Genomic DNA, 19,281 nt, shown 5'->3' on the forward strand with positions numbered 1-19,281 from the left:
TTGGACGGACCTGTGTATTCTTGGGGATGTATATGATGGACGGACCTGTGTATTCTGGGGGATGTATATGTTGGACGGACCTGTGTATTCTGTGGGATGTATATGTTGGACGGACCTGTGAATTCTGGGGGATGTATATGTTGGACGGACCTGTGTATTCTACGGGATGTATATGTTGGACGGACCTGTGTATTCTGGGGGATGTATATGTTGGACGGACCTGTGTATTCTGGGGGATGTATATGTTGGACGGACCTGTGTATTCTCCCAGCCGCCTGTTTGACGGATTCAGACTTTAGAAGTGGCACTTTTTAGTAAACCTGTCTGGGAGTTATTTTCAGGCCGGGAACATTGTAGAGCGGAAGGTTCGGCCGTTGGACCTCGTATTTGGTTGTAGCTTTCATGGCAAACATTGACTACCGATACCGACAAGCCACAGCATTCACATTCTTCACCACATAGAAACCAATGCTGAGAGGAGGGATGGCAATGGTGCGCCCGGGCCGCAGCTGTCTGGGTTTGAAGTCCGGGAGGGTCCCATCGTCCACCATCACCAGGGGCTGTCCATTCAGCTGCACTGACCTGCCATAGAGACACACATATTGTCATTGTTACTATCGGCATTTGTATACAGGACAAGGTACGAGTCACATTTATAATCACCAACATGGAACCATGGAGGAGGCTGTATTTAAAAGGCCTTTATCTGTATGATGTGCAGGATTGTAGTTACTGCAAGTCAGCACAAGGGGGAGCTGGAGCAGCTCGATGGCACCCACATAGATTTTGTGTTCTCCCCTCTTCATGTTTGATTTTTTTCTTCTGATAATAGTAATATATCATTTAACAATGCTGAACAGGCTAACAGATGATCTACTTCACCTGTCAGGTGCTTAAAGCCCAACTCCGGTTCCCTTGAAGAACAGTAGCCCGGCCATTCCTAACAAACATAGAAGTTCTTGCTGCAATACTCACCTCCTGTCCAAAGCAGTCCCCCATAGACTCACCACCCTGAGATCCAGCACCACTTCTCTTCTGGGCTCCATGACTCCCAGCATTATTCAACTCATCTACATCATTCAAATCAACTACAGTGTAGAGCCTATAGCCCTGCAATGGCTGCAAAGGCGTCTGGGGACAGTTCACTGAATAGTAGGGAAGAAGAGGAGAACACCCTCTGCCTGGGGGGGTGGGGGGGAATAGAGCACCCTCTGCTGGGGGAAGAAGAGAACACCTTCTGCCGGGGAGAGAAGAGGAGAGTGTCCTCTGTTGGGGGAAGAAGAGGAGAGCTCCCTCTGCAGGGGGAAGAAGAGGAGAGAACCTTCTCCGGGGGAAGAAGAGGAGAGTGTCCTCTGCCGGGGGGAAGAAGATGGGAGCGCCCTCTGCAGGGGGAAGAAGAGGAGAGCGCCCGCTGCAGGGGGAAGAAGAGGAGAGTGCCCTCTGCCAGGGGGGAAAGAGGACGGCGCCCTCTGCTGGGGGAAGAACAGGAGAGCACCCTCTGCTGGGGGAAGAAGAGGGGAGTGCCCTCTGCCGGGGGAATTAGAGGAGAACACCCTCTGCTGGGGGGAGAAGAGGAGAGTATCCTCTGCTGGAGTAAGAAAAGGAGAGTGCCTTCTGCCAGAGGGGGAGAAGAGGAGAGCGCCCTCTGTCGGGGGGGGGGGGGGAAGAGGAGAGCGCCCTCTGTCGGGGGGGGGGGAGAAGAGGAGAGCGCCCTCTGCCGGGGGAAGATGAGGAGCGCGCCTTCTGCCAGGTAAAAAGAAGAGGCGAGTGTTCTCTGCAGGGAGAGGAGGAGGAGATTGTCCTCTGCTGGGGGAAAAAGAGGAGAGCACCCTCTGCCGGGGGGGGGGGGGGGTGGGTTAGGAGAAGAGGAGAGTGCCCTTTGTCAGGGGGAGAAGAGGAGAGTGCCCTTTGTCGGAGGGAGAAGAGGAGAGTGTCCTTTGTCGGGGGAGAAGAGGAGAGTGTCCTCTGCAAGAGGGAGTAGAGGTGATCGCCCTCTGCTGGGGAAAGAAGAGGAGAGTGTCCTCTGCCGGGGGAAGAAGAGGAGAAGGCCCTCTGCAGGAGGAAGCAGTGGAGGGCTCCCTCCACCGGGAAAAAAAGAGGTGAGTGCCCTCCACCGGGAGAAGAAGAGGAGAGTGTCCTCTGCCAGGGCGAGAAGAGGAGAGTGCCCTCTGTTGGGGGAATAACAGGAGAGCACCCTCTGCTGGGAGAAGAAGAGGGAGCGCCCTCTGTTGGGGGGGATTAGAGGAGAGTGCCCTCTGCCGGGGGGGGGGGAGAAGAGGAGAGTGTCCTCTGCTGGGGGAAGAAGAGGAAAGTTTCCTCTGCCAGGGAGAGAAGAGGAGAGCGCCCTCTGCTGGGGGAAGAAGAGGAGAGCGCCCTTTGCTGGAGGAAGAAGAGGAGAGCGCCTTCTGCCGGGGGAAGAAGAGGAGAGTGTCCTCTGTTGGGGATGGGGAGGAGAGTACCCTCTGCCAGGGGGATTAGAGGAGAGCACCCTCTGCTGGGGGGTGAAGAGGAGAGCGTCCTCTGCCAGGGGGAGAAGAGGAGAGTCCCTCTGCCAGGGGGATTAGAGGAGAGCACCCTCTTCTGGGGGGTGAAGAGGAGAGCGTCCTCTGCTGGGGGAAGAAGAGGAGAGTGTCCTCTGCCGAGGGGGGAGAGAAGAGGAGAGTGTCCTCTGCCGGGGGGAAGAAGATGGGAGCGCCCTCTGCAGGGGGAAAAAGAGGAGAGCGCCCGCTGCAGGGGGAAGAAGAGGAGAGTGCCCTCTGCCAGGGGGGAAAGAGGACGGCGCCCTCTGCTGGGGGAAGAACAGGAGAGCGCCCTCTGCTGGGGGAAGAAGAGGGGAGTGCCCTCTGCCGGGGGAATTAGAGGAGAACACCCTCTGCTGGGGGGAGAAGAGGAGAGTATCCTCTGCTGGAGTAAGAAAAGGAGAGTGCCTTCTGCCAGAGGGGGAGAAGAGGAGAGCGCCCTCTGTCGGGGGGGAGAAGAGGAGAGCGCCCTCTGTCGGGGGGGGAGAAGAGGAGAGCGCCCTCTGCCGGGGGAAGATGAGGAGCGTGCCTTCTGCCAGGTAAAAAGAAGAGGCAAGTGTTCTCTGCAGGGAGAGGAGGAGGAGATTGTCCTCTGCTGGGGGAAAAAGAGGAGAGCACCCTCTGCCGGGGGGGGGGGGGGGGGTTGGGAGAAGAGGAGAGTGCCCTTTGTCAGGGGGAGAAGAGGAGAGTGCCCTTTGCCGGAGGGAGAAGAGGAGAGTGTCCTTTGTCGGGGGGAGAAGAGGAGAGTGTCCTCTGCAAGAGGGAGTAGAGGGGATCGCCCTCTGCTGGGGAAAGAAGAGGAGAGTGTCCTCTGCCGGGGGAAGAAGAGGAGAAGGCCCTCTGCAGGAGGAAGCAGTGGAGAGCTCCCTCCACCGGGAAAAGAAGAGGTGAGTGCCCTCCACCGGGAGAAGAAGAGGTGGAGGGCACTCACCTTCTCCCGGTGGAGGTGCCCTCCACCGGGAGAAGAAGAGGAGAGTGTCCTCTGCCAGGGCGAGAAGAGGAGAGTGCCCTCTGTTGGGGGAATAAGAGGAGAGCACCCTCTGCTGGGAGAAGAAGAGGGAGCGCCCTCTGTTGGGGGGGATTAGAGGAGAGTGCCCTCTGCCGGGGGGGGGGGGGGAGAAGAGGAGAGTGTCCTCTGCTGGGGGAAGAAGAGGAAAGTTTCCTCTGCCAGGGAGAGAAGAGGAGAGCGCCCTCTGCTGGGGGAAGAAGAGGAGAGCGCCCTTTGCTGGAGGAAGAAGAGGAGAGCGCCTTCTACCGGGGGAAGAAGAGGAGAGTGTCCTCTGTAAGAGGAGAGTCTCTCTGCCAGGGGGATTAGAGGAGAGCACCCTTTGCTGGGGGGTGAAGAGGAGAGCGTCCTCTGCTGGGGGAAGAAGAGGAGAGTGTCCTCTGCCGAGGGGGGGAGAGAAGAGGAGAGTGTCCTCTGCCGGAAGGGAAGAAGAGGAGAGTGTCCTCGTGTCCTCTGCTGTGGGAAGAAGAGGAGAGTGCTTCCGCTGGGGGGGGGGGGAAGGGGGAGAAGAGGAGAGCCCCCTCTGCTGGGGGTAGAAGAGGACAGCGCCCTCTGCCGGGGGAGAAGAGGAGAGCGCCCTCTGCCGGGGGAGAAGAGGAGAGCGCCCTCTGCAGGGGGAGAAGAGGAGAGCGCCCTCTGCCGGGGGGAGAAGAGGAGAGCGCCCTCTGGCGGGGTAAGAAGAGGAGAGTGTCATTTGTTGGGGGGGGAGCACCCTCTGCCAGGGGGAGAAGAGGAGAGTGTCCTCTGCTGCGGTAAGAAGAGGAGAGTGTCCTCTGCCGGGGGAAAAAGAGGAGAGTGTCCTCTGATGGGGGAAGAAGAGGGGTGCGCCCTCTACAAGGAGAAAAGAAGGAGAGCGCCCTCTGCTGGGAGAAGAAGAGGAAAAAGTCTTCTGCCAGGGGAAAAAAAGGAGAGCGCCCTCTGCAGGGGAATGAAGAGGAGAGCGCCTTCTGCAGGGGAATGAAGAGGAGAGCGCCCTCTGCTGGGAGAAGAAGAGGAGAGTGTCCAGGGGGAGAAGAGGACAGTGCCCTCTGTCGGGGGGGGGGGGGGAGAAGTGGACAGCGCCCTCTGCCTGGGGGGGGGGGGTTGGGAGAAAAGGAGAGTGCCCTATTGTCAGGGGGAGAAGAGGAGAGTGGCCTTTGTCGGGGGGAGAAGAGGAGGGAGTAGAGGGGAGCGCCCTCTGCTGGGGAAAGAAGAGGAGAGTGTCCTCTGCCGGGGGAAGAAGAGGAGAGGGCCCTGTGCAGGAGGAAGAAGAGGAGAGCACCCTCCACTGGGAAAAGAAGAGGAGAGTGCCCTCCACCGGGAGAAGAAGAGGAGAGTGCCCTCCACAGGGAGAAGAAGAGGAGAGTGTCCTCTGCCAGGGGGAGAAGAGGAGAGTACCCTCTGTTGGGGGAAGAAGAGGAGAGCGCCCTCTGCTGGAAGAAGAAGAGGGGAGCGCCCTCTGCTGGGGGGGATTAGAGGAGAGTGCCCTCTGCCGGGGGATTAGAGGAGAGCACCCTCTGCTGGGGGGAGAAGAGGAGAGCGCCCTCTGCTGGGGGAAGAAGAGGAGAGCCATCTTTGCCGGAGGAAGAAGAGGAGAGTGTCCTCTGTTGGGGATGGGGAGGAGAGTACCCTCTGCTGGGGGGGGGGGGGGAGAGGAGAGCACCCTCTGCCAGGGGGAGAAGAGGAGAGTGCCCTCTGCCAGGGGGATTAGAGGAGAGCAGCCTCTGCTGGGGGGTGAAGAGGAGAGTGTCCTCTGCTGGGGGAAGAAGAGGAGAGTGTCCTCTGCCGAGGGGGGAAAGAAGAGGAGAGTGTCCTCTGCCGGAAGGGAAGAAGAGGAGAGTGCCCTCTGGTGGGGGGGGGGGGTGGAGAAGGGGAGAGTATCCTTTGCCAAGGGGAGAAGAAGAGAGCACTCTTTAGCAGGGGAAGAAGAGGAGAGCGCCTTCTGCCGGGGGGGGGAAGAGGAGAGTGCCCTCTGCCGGGGTAAGAAGAGGAGAGTATCCTCTGTTTGGGGGGGGGGGAGCACCCTCTGCCAGGGGGGAGAAGAGGAGAGTGCCCTCTGCTGCGGTAAGAAGAGGAGAGTGTCCTCTGCCGGGGGAAAAAGAGGAGAGTGTCCTCTGCTGGGGGAAGAAGAGGGGTGCGCCCTCTACAAGGAGAAAAGAAGGAGAGCGCCCTCTGCTGGGAGAAGAAGAGGAGAAAGTCCTCTGCCAGGGGAAGAAGAGGAGAACGCCCTCTGCAGGGGAATGAAGAGGAGAGCGCCCTCTGCAGGGGAATGAAGAGGAGAGCTCCCTCTGCTGGGAGAAGAAGAGGAGAGTGTCCAGGGGGAGAAGAGGACAGCGCCCTCTGATGGGGGGAGAAGGGGAGAGCGCCTTCTGCCAGGGAGATTAGAGGAGAGCACCATCTGCTAGGGGAATGACAGGAGAGTGTCCTCTGCCAGGGGGAGAAGAGGAGAGCCCCCTCTGCTGGGGGGAGAAGAGGAGAGCCCCCTCTGCTGGGGGGAGAAGAGGATAGCGCCCTCTGGTGGGGGGAGAAGAGGAGAGCGCCCTCTGTTGGGGGGAGAAGAGGAGAGTGTCCTCTGTCGGGGGGAGAAGAGGAGAGCGCCCTCTGCCGGGGGGAGAAGAGGAGAGTATCCTTTGCCAAGGGGAGAAGAGGAGAGCACTCTTTAGCAGGGGAAGAAGAGGAGAGCGCCTTCTCCCGGGGGGAGAAAAGAGGAGAGCGTCCTCTGCCGGGGTAAGAAGAGGAGAGTGTCCTCTGTTGGGGGGGAGAGCACCCTCTGCCAGGGGGGAGAAGAGGAGAGTGCCCTCTGCTGGGGTAAGAAGAGGAGAGGGTCCTCTGCCCGGGGGAAGAAGAGGGGTGCGCCCTCTACAAGGAGAAAAAAAGGAGAGCACCCTCTGCTGGGAGAAGAAGAGGAGAAAGTCCTCTGCCAGGGGAAGAAGAGGAGAGCGCCCTCTGCAGGGGAATGAAGAGGAGAGCGCCCTCCGCGGGGGAATGAAGAGGAGAGCGCCCTCTGCTGGGAGAAGAAGAGGAGAGTGTCCAGGGGGAGAAGAGGACAGCGCCCTCTGCTGGGGGGAGAAGAGCGCCCTCTGATGGGGGAGAAGGGGAGAGCGCCCTCTGCCAAGGGGTTTAGAGGAGAGCACCCTCTGCTAAGGGGGAGAAGAGGAGAGTGCCCTGCCGCCCCCTGCCGGGGGGAGAAGAGAAAAGTGCCCTCTGCTAGGGGGGAAAAAGGAGAGCGGCCTCTGTTGGGGGATGAAGAGGAAAGTGTCCTCTGTCGGGGGTGCGCACTATGCAGGGAGAAGAAAAGGAGAAAGTCCTCTTCCAGGGGAAGACGAGGAGAGCGCCCTTTGCTGGGAGAAGGAGAGAGAAGCACCCTCTGCTGGGGGAAGAAGAGGGAAGCGCCCTCTGCCAGGAAGGGAGAGTAGAGGAGAGCGCCCCATAGAGTTCCTCTGCCAGGGGAAGAAGAGGAGAGCGCCCTCTGCCAGGGGAAGAAGAGGAGAGCGCCCTCTGCTGGGGGGAGAAGAGGAGAGCGCCCTCTGCCGGGGAAAAGAGGAGGAGAGTGCCCTCTGCTGGGGGAAGAAGAGGAGAGCACCCTCTGCTGGGGAAAGAAGAGGGAAGCGCCCCCTGCCAGGGAGGGAGAGTAGAGGAGAGCGCCCCATGCCAGGGGGATTAGAGGAGAGCACCTTCTGCTCGGGGGAGAAGAGGAGAGTGTCCTCTGCCAGGGGAAGAAGAGGAGAGTGTCCTCTGCCAGGGCGAGAAGAAGAGAGCGCCTACTGCTGGGGGGAGAAGAGAAGAGCGCCCTCTGCAGGGGGAAGAAGAGGAGAGTGTCCTTCGGCTGGGCAAATCCTGCCTCCACCTTGTATTGGGAGTTATATCCATGAAAGAACAGTCCACTTTAAATAATATTGGTAATAGCAAGACTCCATCCAAAAATAATAAGATAAAATGAACAGACTTATAAAATATAAAATAACAAAAAATCAGTTTTTGCTGCAATATTCACCTTCAACCCAGCAGTTTCCCCTGCAGTGCTTTTTTTCTGCCACTAGATGTCCTCAATCTGATGGCCAATATCATTCAACCCACTTCCTCTAAACCCAGGTTTTCCTGGACCCACTCACAGCCTGTGAGTGGACAGTGAAAGGAGAAGCAGCACGGTGATGAGCTCATCTCTCTGTCACTCTGCTCTCTCCTCCTATCAACATGCTTCTTGTCAGCACATGACCTGATTGGCTCTTTGTGCTGCTTTTTTTTCTCACACTGCAGGCCTGCTCTACAGAGAGTGCAAGTGGTTGATACCATATCCAGCGATTTACACTGCTTGTATCTCATGAATATATTTTATAATGTATTAATGATTCCAGTCTTTTCTATCGAACTAAGGTCCCTATTGAAGAATATCCCCTGGATTCCTGTTCTGGTGATAATCCAATATTTGGAATCTTCTTTCACTCTTGGTGATAATAGTAACAAATAGAGAGGGTAAAAAAAACATAATTGGGACACAAACAGAAATAAAAACCCGGTAGGGGGTCTTATTCCTGTCCTCTTCATCCAAAACTAAAAAAGCCTTTACTTTCACTTATAGTTTTTCACTTTTTTTTTTTTTTACTTATACTTTTACCTGAACTCTCAGTGATAACAGTAAAAAGTAAACAGGACAAATAGAGAGGGAGAATTTACCTAAGGCTTCTTTCACACGGTCCGCCTCCGCAGGCGGATCCGTGTTGCTCAGCGGGGATCGATCCGCGATCCCCGCTGAGCTGGGCGGATGACAGCTCCGTCTCTGCTTGCAGAGCGGAGAGGGAGGTGTCTCAGCACCTGCTGCCCTCTATGGGGGATCGGAGGAGAGCGGACCGCTTGTCCGCTCTCATCAGATCCGCTCCGATTACTGAACGGATGGAAAAATAGGGTTTCCATCCGTCCAGATTTCAGCACAGGATCGGATGCAGATGGCAGCGGGTGTCAGCGGAGGTGACCTCCGCTGACACCCGCTGCCCCATAGAGCTGCATGGAGGATCCGATCAGATCCGCCTAAAAAACTGACAGGCGGATCTGATCGGACCGCCCGTGTGAAAGAGCCCTAATGGGGACACAGACAGCAATAAAAAAAACTGACAGGTGGGGCTCTAATCCCTCTCCACTCTGTCAACGATTTAAAAAAATGCCTTTACTTTCACTTATTGCGGTTCCTTTTTTTTTTCTTTTTTTTCTTTTCTTTCAATTTTTTTTTTTTTTTTTTTTTTTTTTTTTTTTTTTTTACTTTTTTTACTTTACTTTTATAAATTGCACTTATACTTTCTCTTGAAGTGATAACAGTAAACAGAACACATAGAGAGGATGACTCTTCCTAATGGGGATAAACAAAAACTGACAGGGAGTCTGTTTACTTTTTTTGTTTTATACTTTCTTTCTTTCTTTTTTTTTTAACAATTTTCCTTTTTTTTCCCCTTTACCATTAGGCTCCATTTACACCTAAGCATGGTGCAATGACACCTGCTGCACTATGTTTTTTTTTTTTTTATTTTTTTTTATTTTTTTTTTTTAGCTTTTTTTGTGTTTATGGAGCAGCACCGTTCATTGGAATGGGAGCCAGGAACGTTTGGTGGTGCAATTTTTTCCCACAATTTTATATTTTTTACTTCTACTTTTACTTGAACTCTTAGGGCTCTTTCACACGGGCGATCCGATCAGATCCGCCTGTCAGTTTTTTAGGCGGATCTGATCGGATCCTCCATGCAGCTCTATGGGGCAGCGGATGTCAGCGGAGACACCTTCACTGACACCCGCTGCCATCCGCATCCGATCCTGTCCGTGAAATCTTGACGGATGGAAACCTTATTTTTCCATCCGTTCAGGGATCGGATCGGATGAGAGCGGACAGGCGGTCCGCTCTCATCCGATCCCCCATAGAGAGCAGCGGGAGCTGTGACACCTCCCTCTCCGCTCTGCAAGCGGAGACGGAGCTGTCATCCGCCCGGCTCAGCGGGGATCGGCGGATCGATCCCCGCTGAGCAGCACGGATCCGCCTACGGAGATGGACTGTGTGAAAGAGCCCTTAGTAATAACAGTAATCAGGACAAATAGAGAGGGTGAATCCCCCTAATGGGGACACAGCAATAAAAAAAAAAAAAACTGTCAGGGGCTCTAATAGTTTTTATTCCATTCAAAACTGAAAAAGCTTTTACTTTTACTTCTAGATTTTACTTTTTTCCCTTTACTTTTTTATACTTTTTACTTAAACTTGAATTTTCAGTGATAACAGTAAACAGGACAAATAGAGAGGGTGAATTTCCCTAATGAGGACATAGACAGCAATAAAAACTGACAGAGGGTCTAATCTCTCCCTACTCTATCCAAAACTAAAAAAGCCTTTTACTTTTACTTATAGTTTTTCTTTTCTTTTTTAATTCTTTCCTCTTTGTTTTCCTTTACTTTTATGCTTTTTGCTTAAACTTTTACTTGAACTCTCAGCGATAAGAGTAAACAGGACAAATAGAGAGGGTTAATTTCCCTAATGTAGACACAGGACAGCAAAAACAACTGATGGTTGTGTCTAATTTCTCCCCTCTCTGTCCAAAACTAAAAAAAGCATTTACTTTTTCTTAACATTTTTCCTTTTTTTTTTTTTTTTTTTTTTTTTTTTTTTTACATTTTTTTTTTTTTTTTACTTTACTTTACTTTTATACTTTTGCCTTATACTTTTACTTGAGCTCTCAGTGATAACAGTAAACAGGCCAAATAGAGAGGATGACTCTCCCTAATGGGGATGCAGACAGAAATAAAAACCTGACAGGGGTTCCAATCCCTCTCCTCTTCATCCAAAACTAAAAAAAAAAAAAAAAAAGCCTTTACTTTTACTTGTAGGGTTTTCCCTTTTGTTTTTCTTTTACTTTTTTTTTTTTTTTAACTGTTATACTTTTTATCTACACTTTTACTTTCACTCAGTGATAACAGTAAACAGGACACATAGAGAGGGTGAATCTCCCTAATGGGGACACAGACAGCAATAACAGCTGACAGGGGGTGTAATCTGTCTTCACTCTGTAAAGAACTAAAAAAAAAATAAAAAAATAAAAAAAAATGCCTTTCATGTTTACTTACAGTGTTTGAAATTTTTTTTTTTTTACTTTTTTTTACATTTATCCTTTTCTTTTCCTTTTTTTCTTTACTTTTATACCTTTTAATTATACTTTCAACTTGAATTCTCAGTGATAACAGTAAACAGGACAAATAGAGAGAGAGCGAATCTCCCTAATGTGGGACACAGACAGCAATAAAAACTTGAAAGGGGTAGTCAAATCTGTCTCCACTCTGTCAAAAACTAAAAATAATGCCTTTACTTTTGCTTATATATTTTTTTTTTTTTACTTTTTTTATTTATTTCCTTTTTATAACTTCCTTTTATACTTTTTAACTCTACTTCTACTTGAACTCTCAGTGATAACAGCAAACAGGACAGATAGAGAGGATGACTCTCCCTAATGGGGACACAGACAGCAAAAAAAAAAAAAAAACCTGACAAGGGGTCTAATCCATCTTCAATCCATTGAAAACTAAGAAAAATGCCTTTACTTTTACTTATAGTTTTTCCCTTTTTTTTTATCTTTTCTTTTTTTTTTTTACTTGTTTACTTAAATGAAAAAAAATGCCATCATTTTTACTTAAGGTGTTTTATTTATATATTTTTTAATTTTTCTTTCTTTATTATTTTACTTTTTTTTTCTTACTTTACTTTTATACCTTTTAGATATACTTTCACTTGAACACTCAGTGATAAAAGCAAACAGGACAAATAGAGAGGATGACTCTCCCTAATGGGGACACAGACAGCAAAAAAAAACCTGAAAAGGGGTCTAATCCATCTTCAATCCATTGAAAACTAAGAAAAATGCCTTTGCTTTTACTAATAGTTTTCCCTATTTTTATCTTTTCCATTTGTTTTTTGTTTTGTTTTTTTTTTTTTTTTACTTTACTTTTTACTTAAATGAGAAAAAAATGCCTTTATTTTTACTTAAAGTGTTTTTTTTTATATATTTTTGAATTTTTATTTTTTTCTTTATTAATTTCCTTTTTTTTTTTAACTTTACTTTTATACCTTTTAGATATACTTTCGCTTGAACGCTCAGTGATAAAAGCAAACAGGACAAATAGAGAAGATGACTCTCCCTAATGGGGACACAGACAGCAAAAAAAAAAAAAACTGAAAAGGGGTCTAATCCATTTTCAATCCATTGAAAACTAAGAAAAATGCCTTTACTTTAACTTATAGTTTTCCCTTTTTTTATCTTTTCCGTTTGTTTTTTGTTTTTGTTTTTACTTTACTTTTATACTTTTTACTTAAATGAAAAAAAATGCCTTTATTTTTACTTAAAGTGTTTTTATTTATATATTTTTTAATTTTTCTTTCTTTATTATTTTACTTTTACTTTTTTTTTTACTTTACTTTTATACCTTTTACTTAAATGAAAAAAAAATGCCTTTTTTTTTTTTTACTTAAAGTGTTTTATTAATTTTTTTTATTTTCCTTCTTTATTATTTTACTTTTTTTTTTTTTTTTTTTTACTTTACTTTTTACATATACTCTCACTTGAACGCTCAGTTATAAAAGCAAACAGAACAGATAGAGAGGATGACTCTCCCTTTTTTTACTTTTTATACTTTTTACTTAAATGAAAAAAAAAAATGCCTTCATTGTTTTTTTTTTTTATATATTTTTTAATGTTTCTCTCTTTATTATTTTACTTTTTTTTTTTTTTTTTTTACTTTTCTTTTATACCTTTTACTTAAATGAAAAAAAATGCCTTTATTTTTACTTAAAGTGTTTTATTTATTTATTTTTTCTTTATTATTTTACTTTTTTTTACTTTACTTTTATACCTTTTACATATACTCTTACAGAACAGAACAGATCAAAGAGGATGACTCTCCCTAATGGGGAACTCTATAACTAAAATGAAGAGTTTTGCCTGTAGATCTATTTGAAGGTGTGAGATGTTTGCGTTGAGTAATGAGATGAATAGCGGTTATAAGATGATTGTATCTCTCGGAATTCATTATTTCAGAGGGAAGATGTTGAGGTATTGAAGCCCCGGCCGTATCCCTGCGCTCTCTCATGTCGGCTCCTTCGGATATTCTGGGAGCGATGGATAAGTGTTTTCTACAATAAAAGGATCATGTTACCATAGCTGGTAAAAGTGTTTAACACAAAATCCAAACATGTCCAAACCTCTTGAAGATTAAGACCATTTGTTTGGAAATGTTGGAATCTCGATTTTCGAGCAATCTTTACAGAAGAGTAGAATGTTTGGGTTTGTATCCCGAGGTCTGGACGGAGAAGGAAATCTCCGGACATTAATCTAAGCCAGGACTGACACACTCAGCATTCCTCCTCCTCTCCACTCTTCGCTCTTTAAGAGGGTCGAGGGGTAGAATTGAAAACTGTAAAAGCTGCGGCTTCGAGGAACGCTCGGCAATTTTACAGCTTCTTTTATTTAATACACTCCGGTAGCTTATTAAACAATACGGCTACTAGAGACCGCCGAATACAACGTCTCTATCTGAATACGGGAGGTGATGGGGCCGAAGAAGACGATGATGGTGATTACATTGTATTAGTTCTTTTATATTCTTCCAGTCGTCGAACAATTATGGTGATCCGGCACACACCGCGCTCTCATTCGGCCTTCTTACAAAACTCGTGTTTGGTTTTTGCGCCATTTCTGGTTTCGTCATCTGATGGTGTCCTATCACCATCAAGACTCCAATAATATAATCTTCACTGTCAGTATCACCCACATTACATGTTACAAAGTGATGGTGTAGACCAGGGACGTCCAAATTACGGCCCCTGGGCCAAATCCAGCCCACTTCAAGATTTTACCCCGCCAGCCGCTGGGGCCAGCAGCCACTCACACCAGTCGGTCAGCCTATGGTCTCCATATCCCTCCAACATCCACAACCCACTCCTTTCCCCCAGTCTCCAGCGCAGGTTCCCCAACAAGCATTCTCATGGGGTCTTTGAAATAAGGGGGGACTCTGATTGGTTCTCTGGTATAAATGAGTGCTCTGTTGGGGACACTGATGTAAGGGGCACTGTGTTGGGGACCGTGTTGTAAGGGGGAATTGTCATGGAGACCCTTATGTAAGAAGGGACTATGATGGGGACCCTAAAGTAAGGGGAGAATCTGATAGAGACCCTGATGTAAGAGGGGACTCTAATGGGGATCTTTATGTAATAAGGGCCTTTGATGGGGACACTGATGTGAGAGGGACTGTTATGGGGATTCTGATGTGAGGGAAGAATCTGATGGGGACCCTGATGTAAGAGGGAACTCTAATGGGGACCTTTACGTAATAAGGGCCTCTGATGGGGACACTGATGTGAGAGGGACTCTGATGGGGATTCTGATGTGAGGGGAGAATCTGATGGGGACCCTGATGTAAGAGGGGACTTTAATGGGGACCTTTACGTAATAAGGGCCTCTGATGGGAACTCTGATGTGCTGGGGACCCTGATGTAACGGGCACTGTGTTGGGGACCATGATGTACAGTGGAACTGTACATGGAGACCCTTATGTAATAGGAGACTATGATGGTGACCCCGTGTAAGGGGATAATATGGTGGGGTATATGATGTAAGGGGCACTGTGTTGGGGACCATGATGTACAGTGGAACTGTACATGGAGATCCTTATACAAGAGGAGACTATGATGGTGACCCCCATGTAAGGGCAGAATACGTTGGGGACCCTGATATAAGAGGGAACTCTAATGGAGACTATGATGTAAGGGGGACTGTGATGGGAATTTTGATGTGAGGGGGACTTTGATGTAAAGGGAGAATCTGATCGGGACCCTGATATAAGAGGGGACTCTAGTCGGGACCATTATGTAATAAGGGACTCTGATGAATTTTTTTGCTTTGTTTTTCTGAAGTTATTTCTCTGTTATGCAGAACACATCGGTGACCCTAACTCCAGCTCTAAAACTCCACCCAGCTTCCCATTTTCTCCTTTATGAGCCTCCTTACTATGGGCCTTCACCTCGAGTCTCACACTCTCTGGGCCTAGGCCTGAAAGGCTTTCTTCTCTTGAGGTTACAAACCTACATGGTGTCACGTGTAACCTGTTTCCATGCTCGTTCTGCCCCGGGCTCCACCCACACAACATTATAAAAGAACACAGACTCCACCTACAAATACACTCACAGGAGGGGTCTCTCTAAAAGGGGTACTACCACCTGCTTACAAATACAGTACATTCAGGGATCTATAGGGGCAGACTTGGCCCTGATGCGTTTCATAAAAGCTTCCTCAGAAAAAAAAAAAAAACATTTCTTTTCTGTACCATCTGTCTCTACGAGAATTAAGGATTGGCCGACTAGCCACCGTACTTATACTGCAGCAGGTGGGCTTTGTTACGTGAAATGACGTACCTGTACGTCATTTTATGTAGCAGATAGTAGGGGTGCAGATAGTGATGAACAGAGGGATTCTGTGTTCCTCCTATTTAGGAACACAGGTCTCTGTGTTCATCCAGTAAGTAAATCCTGCACACAGTTAGAAAGCACCCCCTAGGCACACATTTAACCCTTTGATCACCCCTGGTGTTAACCCCTTCCCTGCCAGTGTCATTATAAACAGTAAACAAAGCCGCCTGTCATTCTCCCTGATGTAACTGCAGAGATCATACGATCCTGCTATGTAGGATCGTATGTCTCTGTGGTTACATCACAAGCCACGCCCCTTTACAGTGAGAAGCACGCCCCTAGGGAGACACTTAACCCCTTGATCACTAATAAAGTTAACCCCTTCCCTGCCAGTGTCATTATTACAGTAACAGTGCATATTTTTAGCACTGATTACTGTAGTAATGTCACTGGTACCCCCAAAAGTGTCAAAAATGTCAGTTAGGGGTCCGATCTGTCCGCCGCAATGTCGCAGTCCCGCTATAAAATCGCTTATTGTCGCCATTACTAGTAAAAAAAAAAAAAAAAAAAAAAACATAAATCTTTCCCCTAGTTTGTAGGCGCCATAATTTTTGTGCAAACCAATCAATATACGCTTATTGGAATTTTTGTTACCAAAAATATGTAGCAGAATACAAATTGGACTAAATTGATGATAAAAATGCATTTTTTTAATTTTTTTTATTGGTAATGTTTTATAGCAGAAATTAAAAAAAATTGTTTGTTTCAGCATTGTCGTTTTTTTTTTTTGTTTATAGCGCAAAAAAATAAAAAACACACAGGTGATCAAATACCACCAAAAGAAAGCTCTGTGTGTGGGGGAAAAAAAGACATCAATTTTTCTTGGGTACAGCGTCACACGACCGCGCAATTGTCAGTTAAAGTAACGCAGTGCCGGATCACAAAAAATGGCTTGGTCATTAAGGGGGTAAAACCTTCCGGTCCTTAAGTGGTTCAAAAGAAGAGTCCAGGAAGGCCCAACATTTCCAAACCATTCCAACAGAATTGGAAGGTATATGCTGAATATTCTTAAAATTTTGGTTGTGAAACAATGCAGAGATCTATGAAATGAATATTTCAGCAAGCGACATCAGGGTCCCTTTAGATGTATTGCACAGATGAAGGATGGACTGAGCTGAGTATAACTCAGGGCTTTTTTTCTCAGAGAATAGGTGCAGGTACTCCCCTTTCTGAGTCCCCCCTTGTAACCACCCCCTACCCATTGCCCCTTTAGGAGAATACAGAGCCAAGTATCATTTTGTAGTGCTAAGTAATTTGTACGGAATGTGTTAATGTTAACAAGAGAAGCAATAGAATAGATCCTCTGCAGCCAGGAACAATAGGCACCCCAGCAACATTAGATCTACCCATCAACAATAAATCCACCCCTGCAACAATAGATCCACCACAGCAACAATAGATCCACCCCAGCAACAATAGATCTCCCAGCAGCTAGCATGAATAGAACCTCAAGGAGACAGCAACAGTAGCCCCCTCCCTCCACAGTAGATCACCCTCAGCAACAACTGACCTCCAGCAACATAAGAGCCCCCAGCAACAACAGATCCCATCGCAAGCAATAATAGACACCCTGCAACAATACAACCCCCAGAAGTCAGCATCAATAGACCCTCCCGCCAGTGCTGAATCTTGGCCTAGCCTACAAGGCCCAGGCCTAGTGCGGCACTTTGCAGGGGGCAGCAAAAAAGCTGCACCCCACACGGAAAAAAAAAAACAGCCTACTCCCAGCTCCCGCACAAAAGGGGTCCCCGTCGACTTGTGCTACACTTTTAGTATAGTGCCAGTCTTATGGGGTGAATTGGGCTGGAGGGCAGGGTCCAGGAGGCAAATCACTAATAAGGCAGCACTGATATGCTGCACTGATGGGCACTGATATGCTGCACTGATGAGGCTGCACTGATGGGCACTGATAGACTGTGGTTTGTGGTTTACAGATGACAGGGTGGGTCATAAACAGGAAGGGGGTGTGGCCTTTAAAGGAAGGGGTGGGTTATATTTAAATCAGGAGGTGCACAAGTTTAGTCAGGCCTAGGGCAGCACAAAACCTAAATACTCCACTGCCTCCCGCACTCCAGCACCTCTTGCCATTACATACATTCAGTGCCGGTGTGCTGTCAGAATGCCGCTACTCATCCGATTGTGCAACGGAAGTGACGCTCTGACCAAAAACACTTACTGCGCATGCGTGATGATGGGTATCGGTAATCTGATAGAAGACCCATGCGGACATCTTACTACACCCAGCTTGTATTTCATTTCAGAGTAATTTTAGCAATAAAGTGAGTGTATATAAATAAATTTGGTATATTGATATCTGTGATGCTGTTTGGATTTCACGTTTTGAAAGCATAAAGTATTAGCGATGAGCAGTGCGGGGTGTACAACCATGGCCACCTTCCTACTGCTGGTATCCAGCTTCTTTAAAAATCTAACATCATAACAGCATTCACAGATGTCAATACACTATATTTATTTATATACGCTCACTTTATTGCTAAAAATACTCAGAAATTCAAGATGTAGCTGGGTGTAGTAGGATGTTCGCATTGGGTGCTCTATCAGATTACTGCTACCCCTCACATCATGAAGTATTTGAAACGCATAGCGGTGTGGAGCGCATGGTGGAACACATGGCGCATGCGCAGTAAGTGTTTTTTGTCCGAACATCACTTCCGTTGCACAATCTGATGGGTAGCGGCATTCTGGTGGAACGCCGGAGAGGTTGGAACTGCATTCCCCTGTGATTCTGCTGAAAAAAGCCATGGTTAAGCTTAACTAGAGACTTCAATATTGCTATTGTTTATGAGTCCTATTCTAACTAGTTTCCAGTAATGGTTAGTGTGGTGAAATACAGAAACTGTTTATAGCTTCTAGTGCTGAACTTGTACTGGAGTTGCCACCCACACTCTACTGGAAATCAGTGCAGACTGCTCACGGACTGAATGTTAACAAAGTCCAGCAAAGTACAAGTACCCGACGGGAAGACAACCCGACCAGCCGTACTCACAGGATATTGCAGCAAAGAGTATTACAAGAGGTCTCGCGTGCACCCAAAGTGTCTGTTCTAAGGAGTGGTATGCAGCCTGACCAGTCTGGGCCCAAACGGGGAGGTCTCAGGAAGGATGGTGTGTCCCTGCTCTTTCCCTACTCATCTGGAACCTCTCCATGCCGCTAACCACTGTCTCTGACACACGGGTGACCTGCCCCTACACTACCCACACGCAAGATAAGCTGCAAGCCTGGGGGCCAGGGTCATTCTGCTTGACTCAAGCTGGCCTTCAAAGTCACATGGGAAAGCATCATCCAATCAGATAGCTCCCCCAGGGAACCATAGAGGAACCATGTTCCTCCTGACTTCTCCTCCATCTGCAGTGCTGCTGCAGTTGAGAGTCCAGTTATAGAAATATAACTTCATTGCAGTTAAAGTCCAACAAAGCACAACTACCCATCAGGAAGATACCCCGACCGGGCGCACTCACAGTATGTTGCAGCGAAGAGTATAACAGAAGGTCTCAGGTGCATGGACAACGTCTGTCTCAAGGGGCAGAATCTGGCCTGACTAGACTGGACCCAAACTGGTCAAGACCTTCCCCTACACTACCCACACGAAAGATAAGCTCCAAGCCTGGGGGCCAGTGTCTTGAATACATTCTGCTTGACTCAAGCTGGCTGCCAAAGTCACATGGGGAAGCATCATCCAATCAGATAGCTCCCCCAGTGACCCAGGGAACCATAGAGGAACCATGTTCCTCCTGACTTCTCCTCCATCTGCAGTGCTGCTGCAGTTGAGAGTCCAGTTATAGAAATTGAACTTCACGGCAGTTAAAGTCCAACAAAGCACAACTACCCAGAAGGAAGCTACCCCGACCGGGCATCTGTCTCAAGAGGCGGAATTCAGCCTGGCTAAACTGGACCCAAACTGGTCTAGACCTGCCCTTACACTAGCCACACCAAAAATAAGCACAAAACCTGGGAGCCAGGGTCTTAAATAAATTCTGCTCGACCCAAGATGGCTGCCAGTCACATGGGCTGGCAGCATCCAATCAGATAGCTCCCCTAGTGACCCAGGGAACCACTGATGAACCAAGTTCCTCCTGACTTCCTCCCCAACTGCAATGCTGCTGCGGTTGAGCGCCACCTGCCTACAAGCAGAGCATCTCCACCACACGTGAACCATCTGAGCTCTTTTTTTTTTAAAGATATGTTTAATTATTTTATAAAACCGATTACACAACACTAGCACAATGCAGTGTGCAATGTACAAACAAACAACAACACTCAAAAAAAAAAAAAAG

The 19,281-nt window shown here is 48.0% G+C and overlaps 1 protein-coding gene across 1 annotated transcript in view; it reads right to left on the bottom strand.

The window, feature by feature from the left end:
* Positions 1-416: 416 nt before the first annotated feature.
* The window catches only part of HPSE2 (heparanase 2 (inactive)), a gene marked incomplete at both ends in the record, with an annotated part of 422,804 nt that continues 403,939 nt past the window's right edge, over positions 417-19,281 (bottom strand). Inside the window, one exon of the mRNA XM_082267677.1 lies at positions 417-582. Coding sequence (XP_082123803.1) covers positions 417-582 — 166 coding nt within the window. The remainder of the gene's footprint in view (positions 583-19,281) is intronic.

The sequence above is a fragment of the Pelophylax lessonae genome (genome assembly GCF_965119305.1).
Source record: "Pelophylax lessonae genome assembly, chromosome: 9".
Taxonomy (NCBI): domain Eukaryota; kingdom Metazoa; phylum Chordata; class Amphibia; order Anura; family Ranidae; genus Pelophylax; species Pelophylax lessonae.